An 8,409-nucleotide genomic window follows, 5' to 3' on the forward strand; every position below is an offset into this window, starting at 1 on the left:
CAAAATGGCCGCGTTGTTGTTTTGATGAATAATACTTTGTGTTTGTTTCATTCTTTACTGGATCGAAGAGAAAAATCCGTAATAACGGAGCAATATACACTTACACTTCCTTTACATTTTAACCAACATATATTAGGATAAGAAAGGCATTTATCTTTTTGAAATAGGTGTAAGACTATGCACTTTTGGTCATATTAGCTAGCAAGCTTGATCAATTGGAAGAGAAGGATACCGATAAGAGTGAGATTAATATTACAAGGAAAGCAATGGAGGAACTTAGTGCCGATGAGGTAAGAGTGTGAATTGTATTTTTTTCTGGGGATATTTATTTCGTGATTTGTGACTGGAAATGTGTTGTTTGTACAATAGATGTGGTGGCCAGCCAACAGGCTAGCCTAGCCTAACCCGGATAGCTAACGCAACTGAGGTACAGTAACGTTTGCTACGAAGCCGGGCCAAGGGGTTCCATTGTATATGAAGTTAGCAAGCTAACGTGAACTAGCTAATAATTTGCTTTCTTTATCGTGTGCGGATTAGCTACATATATTTATGTCACATTTGATGTACTGGCCGAGTCAAAGTCACACCGAATGGCTTTCATGTTGACCAATACTCCTCAGATATAAATATTCGCTGGTCAAGTAGATAACGTTAGCCAGTGAGATTGCTATTGAGCAATCTGAAAAGGGAAACCTCTGCACTTGTTTGTACGTTGTAGATTTTCCACTACAGCTTGAGTGCTTGTTCATAATGGCCTTTCTCTCCTTACTGTGCTATGTAAGCCACTGTGAACAATATTTTGTCTGACCAAGTATAGGCTACATTGCTTGGTCAATGCTTGAAGGTGAAGCCTAGCCGTTGTTTTAGTGTGTATGCTAATAGAAACGGTGAACCGAGTTTGATTCAAATGAACAAATTATTACTAACTGAAGCTACCATATCAACATGATTCACCACTATCAAATCTCTATCTAGGTCATTTTGTTTTCTAACGGTTCATATACCGTTTCTTCGTTGGCTACTATATCTTAAGCCTGTTAATTTTATAAAGGAAAAAATTCAGCAACATAATGATCAGTTCGTGTTGCTTGGGAAAACACAATTAGGAGCATTAACTACCACATTTTAGAAATGGCCAACTTATCAAATATGATGTGTGTGCGCTATGTCTACATGATTGGTGTCGTCAAAACACATTTACAGCATATGAAAGTATCTTGCATATTTTATTGGGTCTTTGTGATGGGACAACCTGGGGTGAAGCTGTGGCCACATTAGTTCCTAATCTGATTCATGTTGATAACAGCAAATTTGTATTATATATTTGAATCGATATAAAAGCAAAGGTATGCCCTCGTTATACTGGAAGACAAGGAGCTCCATCAGTGATGCTTCTGGTTCTGAGGACAACTTTTATCTTCTTCAGGACTCTTAAAAGCGGAATTTGTGGTTAAACAAATCAGTTTTGGTACACATTCAGTTGACTTTAATCACATGATGCATTTGATATCAAAGCCAAATGTGTGATATCTTTAGCAAGCCTCGGTTTTTATTCTCTGATGGAGGTGGAAAGTTTTCTGTTATTTGATTTAATTTGAAGACAACTTAATCCCAATTTACTTAACCATCTTACTGTTTCACAAATTGTACACGAATGTAGCTGGGTTTCTCCTCAATCAAAATGACAATCGTATGCAGGGATGAGACGGTTGTATAAACAGAAATGAACAGCAGTGTACTTTAGCCACTATGTCATGAATTAGGCCTACAGGTTTGAAAGTAGTCTGTCTTGCATTTACTTCCAGTTCAGTGCTCATTTAATTGCATTTCATTGAACTGCCAATGTAATAACAATCTGAATTTGAAGTTTAAATGAATAGTTTCTAACTATTTCCTGTTAGAAAAATGACTATTTTGAATATAAGAAAAAGTGAATTGGCAAGTTACATTAGCTTATCCATTCTAAGCAAGTCAGTGCAGTTCAGACAAGTGTTCATATTGACTTGAGTGTGATTGTTCTATTGGTCTTGGTGGCATTAATTAAAAGATTATGTACAAATAATTGCACAATCATGTAATGAAAGTATTTCCTAGCTAAAAATAGACAACATATCCCAATTAGCTTTTGAGTGGCAGATACTAATAAAAAGAAAAATCAGTGCAAATACAATGCTCTGAGAACATCATGTTTCTTTCAAATAATTAGTGGCAGATTTAAGTGAGAGGGTATGAAATTATGGCCAGTATTCAGCTAACAGAGAAACACAATTGACAAAGAGCCCAACCGGACAAAACGAATGCAACCATGCCATAAGTAGTGCTTATTGCAGTCAAATGTGGTTAATTAGTCACATGCATTTTTTAGCATAACCTATTGAAAGCTGAGAGGGGAAAAAGGACCCTTGTCATTAGTGTATTTTCATGTTTAGACTAATGAGTATGAAAGGAAAAGCCTTCTTCCTGGATGGAATTAATCAGATTTTCAGTATTTTTCAGCTTAATCAAAAGGTATGAAAAATCATACAAGCAGCTGCAGTATGTACTGTTACATTTTAGCAAGTCTATTACAGCAGTGCTGTCTGTTAAAGCTGATGCAGCTTGCATTCTGTCCTGAACAATGGCAATGTCTGTGGTGCCTAAAAGCTTTTAAAGTTTGTGTAAATCTAGTTTTAGCACTTAATGGGTGAATTTGAGGCAAGATGTGCAATTCTTGCCCTGAGTCATAGAAATGAACTTCTGACTCACAAATCCCCTGCTGTAGCAATGTATGGCCTAGTTTTGAGAGAACATTCAAAGTAATATTTTTTACACAGAAAGGGCTCTGTATAATTCTTTTAACAAGCCAAACTGTGCTTTCATTTGCTTTTGCCACTTCAAATGACAATACTTGATCTATGATGCAAAATAGAGTATGGTCCCTATTCTTTGAGGTGTTCTGTATGATGCACCTGTGTGAAAATGATGTCCGGTTATGATATGATATAACTAGAGGTAGTGAATCACACACTTTGAATCACAAAGATCAGGCCAAGGTGTGTATCCTTGGTTTTATTGCTTGGTTTTTAAGTCACTGTAAAACAATCTGTATAAAGTTACTGCGCCAGATATTCAGCAAGAATACTAGGCCTTAGGCTGTATGAAGAACATTTTGCCCCACAATAGACTAACTTAACAAAATAAAGCCAAAAATGAACATAAACAATCACAACTAGATTAATAGAATATGGGGGTGACAATTATGAATAATTAAAGGGATAAAATAATAAAATACTCGCCTGAGTATTAGGAAGGTAAAGTATATCAACAGCAAAAGTAAAAAAACAAATTTTTTATTAGTGGTGGAACATTGAAATCCAGAATTAGACTGGATTTCCCCTTTAAGTGAACAGAATATAAGAATACAGGGCATGAGTGTTATTTCTATGAGCAAGGGGTTTCCCCCTCTATAGCAAATTATTGTAATATTTTTACACTTTGAGAAGGTAGGTTGGGTTTGGCTGGCATAGTATGCATGTAGTATACATCTAGTATTTAGCGTACATATACAGCATCGTTTAGCACTATACAGCTAGCATTTGTAAACGCCTTTTGAACTTTGCGAGTTCTGCTCAATGAAAAAGCACGAACACAATCCAGCGTTGTCATGTTTTTGAACATTGCAAACATCAGGAGCTGTCTCCTTCAGCTTCTTTCTTTCATTTTTAGTTTCAGTATTGGCTCTCCTTTTTGTCTGTATTTTCCTAGCCACCGTGGTGTTGTTGTAGATACGACAGTCATGGCTTGCATTGGGGGCTTTTCCCATGTATAATTTAAGGCAAATAACCAAGCTTCATGAATACCCGTTTCGTGGACCTTTCTGGCTTGCCTTGGCTCTTGGTGGTTTCTTGTTATATTCCAGCTGTACTCTCCTGTGTTGGCTCACTTAACTGCGGCTAATTTTCAAACAAGATGTGGGAGGAGTCTGCAAAGCTGAGCAAATAAATTTCTTCCGTTTATGCCGTCTAAAACTGTCCAAACAGATGCTATCGCTCATCAAAACAATGCCAGAGGTAGATTTAAATAATGTCCAGATGATCTTGCTGATCTGGGTTGGTGCCAGCATTCATTGCTGCAAAGGAAGAGCATTTTGTGCTTGCTTTAGGATCCATCTTATTGTAGCTTAGATTGGATCTTCCAGTGGAAAAGGGGTTTTATAGTGTTCTTGTGTTCCCATGACGCTCTTTGTGCATGAAGTCACATTTTATCACACCAGGAATGAAGGGATTGAGGTACTGCGGGAAAATTGCATGACCCCCTCTTTCCAAAATGGCCAGAATCAGCAGATGTGTAATGCGAGAAGTGCACGACTCAAAGGTAAGGAGAAAGACATACATTGTGAAGGGGAAGTCTCTGTAAGGGCTCCACACGACTAGACTGCCACACAACTTTCACTCTCTTCACATGATGGTGAGTTTTTTCCCCCTCAGTATAGTAGAGCACATTTCTTCCAACATGACGCAAGAAGAAATGCATTTTATAGAATCTTTGGCTGGAGGAGGAACACCACAAACCTGGAACAAAATAAGGATGAACAATGACCCGGGTTACCTTTCCTGAAAGGAAATGTAATGATGGTCAAAAATGAATTTAAGTGCTACGGGTTCATCACAGGGTTGTACATCATGTTCTGGTTTGTACTGAACCGTCGTGGAGCTGCCTCCTGTCCAACGACTCTTGGCAGAATTGCAGTTCTGTGTAAAAGTTAACAGTAGCTTTGTGTGTGGAGTATTTCATTTATCTGGGCTGCTGGTTGCAGTTCCTTTCCACCTAAGAAATTTTGTAGCCTAGCAACATGGCTGTAATATTCTCATCGACTGGTCTCCTCCAGCATGGGAGATATTTAATAATCAGATTTAGTGTGAATGCTGGCAAAGCCAAGTCTTTTTGTGATGCAGGCGCTAGGTGTGATGGGGGTTTGGCATGTGTTCTGTAGAACTGCACACAACTGGTGGGCTTGGTGTATCTGGTCTGTCCGAATCAATCCATCTTTATTTGTACAGCGCTTTTAACAAAGGGGCTTTGTCACAAAGCAGCTTTACAGAGAACCGGCCCCCAAGAGTATGTTTAGGGCGACAGTGGCAAGAAAAACATCCCTGGCTGATAACAGGTAGCCTTGAGCAGAACCTGAGTCAGAGGGGTCTGTGAGAAAAATGGTATTGCATGTAAACCGATTAATTATAATATGTAAATGTCCAATCCACATTCGTCTGAATGACGAAGATTCAGTTGTGAGCATGCTAATGGCGATTAGCTCCTAGGAGCTAGTAATAGAAGTTAGGAACTCCCAATCTTTCCTTTGAGCAAGAAAACGTCAGCGCATCCTTGCCTGACGTATAAATGTTCGACCTGTGGATCCACCTCTTGTGCCACGTCTGAAACTGACGTGGCTTCGAACTGACGTTTGAAGGAGCAAGGACATCCCATTAGCCTAATTCAAGTTTTTCCCGATTTCCCCGTCTTCATTTCTCTTTCTCGCTCCTGATGGATGGAGCCAGGAGTGGATAAAAGAACAGAAAGAAGAGATGAGAGGTGAAGGATTGGAATGAGCCCAGAGGCGGTTGTACCTGCAGTCTGCTGATGCAGGGCTCTGCAGCAGAGCCCAGGGCTGCCGGCGTGGAGAGTGGCGGCAGCTGCAGGATTTTGGGACAAGCCCACAGTGACAGCGAGGCTTTCCAGACCGGAGGAGAAAAGGAAATGATGGAAGGGAGTTGTCAGAGAATTAGAATTGAACATGATCAGGGAGGATGTCTTTTTTTCTGTGGAGGCCACACTGGTATCCTAGATACTGAAACCGCTTTTATCGGGTTTGGTCTAGGCGTGAAGTTGGGCCTTGAAACGTGCCAGTGAAACGCTTGCTGCACTGTTAGCTGAGTGCATTCCTGCTTGAGTTTCTTGCCGTGTTGTCAGGCCATACTTGGCTACCAGTGTCATTGTTTTGAGGGCAGGGGTGTCACCGATGTAGCAGAGTGCGGAGCTGAAAGACTCCAGTTTCTTAGCTGTCAGCAGCTATTATACATGCTGCACATTGCCAGAGACAAATGCACTGCTGTTCACCTTCTCTTCAGCCATTTCAAAATCACCTGTGTTCACAGCCCATTCTAAATAGTTTTCGGGGTAGTTTGGAGTGGTTTTTAAACTGTGGTTATTCCGCATTTGAAGTCACGGAGGGGTTTGGCTTTTGCACCAAAGTATTGGTGAAATATCTAAATACGATCTGCCTTCGTGACTGAGTCTGCCCCTTGCCCAACAGCATAGATAGATGTGAGCTACAATGCGGGCGGCATTGACATATTCACATACTGTGAATACTGTGAAACTTCCCCAGAATTGATGTTGTGCTGAAGCTGCATGGAATTGATGGGTGTGATAGTGAAAGAAAGCAGTGTCAAGGTAATACAATACAATGATAAAATCATTTGTAAATTATTTAATCACTAAAGGATTATTTGTATAGCTTTTAAACAATTCAATATTTTAATTTGATTTAATTTGATGCATCGTTTAATTTCATTCAACATTTAATTTCATTGCATGTAATTTGATTTGACATTTAATTTGATTGCAATTCAATCAAATCAGCATTTAAAATTTATTTTTTGTTACTCCCCCTGTCCCCCCTTCCCATAATCCCTGTGTGCCTACTCTTCCACTTGCAATGGAAAGCCATTAACATATGTCATTAAGTGTGCTTCCGGTGTCATTCCTCATCTTTGAGGGCTTTCAGGTCAAAGGTTTAAGGTCTAAAAGGAGTCGGCTTTTCACAGAAGTGCTTTCAGTTTGTGCTTGTAGGTATCTATGAACCTGTTTTTGTTTGCTAGTGACACAATGGATTGTGTGTAATACTGAGAGAGAGGGGCTTGCAACTTGATACTGCAGACACATCAGACTTCCCTGTGGGCGCATTGTATGCTCAATACTGATATCTGATAGTTGTCTTGTAAAGCCCCTAAGCATTTCATAACACGGTGTCTTAATTGAAGGGGAATTTGAAAGGTGAAATATGCTATATTTTATGATATGAATCAACTAATTGATTACACAACTGTATTCTTAACTGCTTTACTTCATCTTGGCAACCAATACCCTGTCCCCCCCTCCCCCCTCCAAACAATGGCCCAGGCCAATCTCCTCTAAATATGAATGTAATTTCTGACCAGACTGTGTGTTTGGTTCCAGCGGGTAATTCATTCTCGGTTGTTTTGGGAGCCGTGGGCTCGTGCGTGGGCGGCCTGTCTTTCAGACTAACCTGTGGGCAGCTGAGAGGACAGGAGTGAGGGGGTGGTTTCAGGTTCGTCTTCTGGCTCAATTCACAGCCTTGTTTTCGGTCTCCGGCCTATATTTAGAGGAGCCATTTCTGCGAGGGCACTGCTCACTATGAAAAGCCTATTGTTTGAGCACTTGGGCTGAAACAGTAATTTTATTATTAGACTCGAGCGGTGAAGAGCGGCGTAGCGTGTTCTCCAGCACGCCTGGGCCACGAGGGGATGTCTGCACACGCACAATAGATTTTCTTTATGCCATCGTAAATGCTCCATTGCTGATGTGGGATGTAGGCTGTAGGCTGTGGGCTTAATCGACCACCCTGTTCTTTCATACTTCCGAGGAAAAGTGAAAAAGCAGCGATTTGAAATCAGGGCTTGAGTTACACAGATTATGCCTTTTTTCAGTCTTGCCTCTCAGTCTGTGGTGACATGTTGCTGCAGATCAAGGCTCCGGGGCTGCGGTCACGACCTTCCCCTGCTACCTGAAGAAGGGTCGTTTGTGACGAGTCTGTGAGGCTTATTGATGAAACGAGCTCCATTTTCACTCACCTTGACCCCGAGGGCGTGGCGCATGCAAACAAATATATTTCTTTTTTTGAAGGAAGCAAACACATTTTTACTTTTAAATAAACACATTTATTTATTTTCATACTCTGTGCAATACAAAACATAAACATGCGCCCTAAATAAATAAATACAAAATTGACTGCTGTACATGCATAACTGCTTTCAGACAGCACAACTGCGTGATTACTTGAACTCATATGCGAGTACAATGCGTCACATCTGTAGTTTGTACAGGGGAATACCATTCTGGATTCCACCAATTGACGCGGTGTTTACAGGTTTGTGTGATATCAGGAGGGGGAGGAGGAAGTGGTGGAGGCATGAGGAAGATGGGGAAGTTGGTCTGCTTGTTCCGCTTATTCGTGGCTGGAAGAAGCCCGATTATTACAATTTGAGGGAAATGTGAGGGAAATTAATTAAAGTTGAATTTGCCTACTCTAACTAGCTGCTAGTCTACTTAAATGTCGAGAAACAGACATAGTTTTGCAATAGCATGTGAACAATTATCGTACTAACTAGCAAAATATTAGACAGGTTATGC

General features: G+C 40.4%; 1 protein-coding gene across 2 annotated transcripts in view; it reads left to right on the forward strand.

Annotated features, from left to right (window-relative positions):
- ube4b (ubiquitination factor E4B, UFD2 homolog (S. cerevisiae)) overlaps positions 1-8,409 on the forward strand; it is a 43,879-nt gene continuing 35,470 nt past the window's right edge. For both annotated transcript variants that reach the window (XM_061219545.1, XM_061219546.1), the window contains exon 1: positions 1-290. In XM_061219545.1, the coding sequence (XP_061075529.1) occupies positions 267-290 (24 nt within the window). In that variant the 5' untranslated portion in view covers positions 1-266. The remainder of the gene's footprint in view (positions 291-8,409) is intronic.

Source organism: Conger conger, chromosome 14, assembly GCF_963514075.1.
Source record: "Conger conger chromosome 14, fConCon1.1, whole genome shotgun sequence".
Classification (NCBI taxonomy): domain Eukaryota; kingdom Metazoa; phylum Chordata; class Actinopteri; order Anguilliformes; family Congridae; genus Conger; species Conger conger.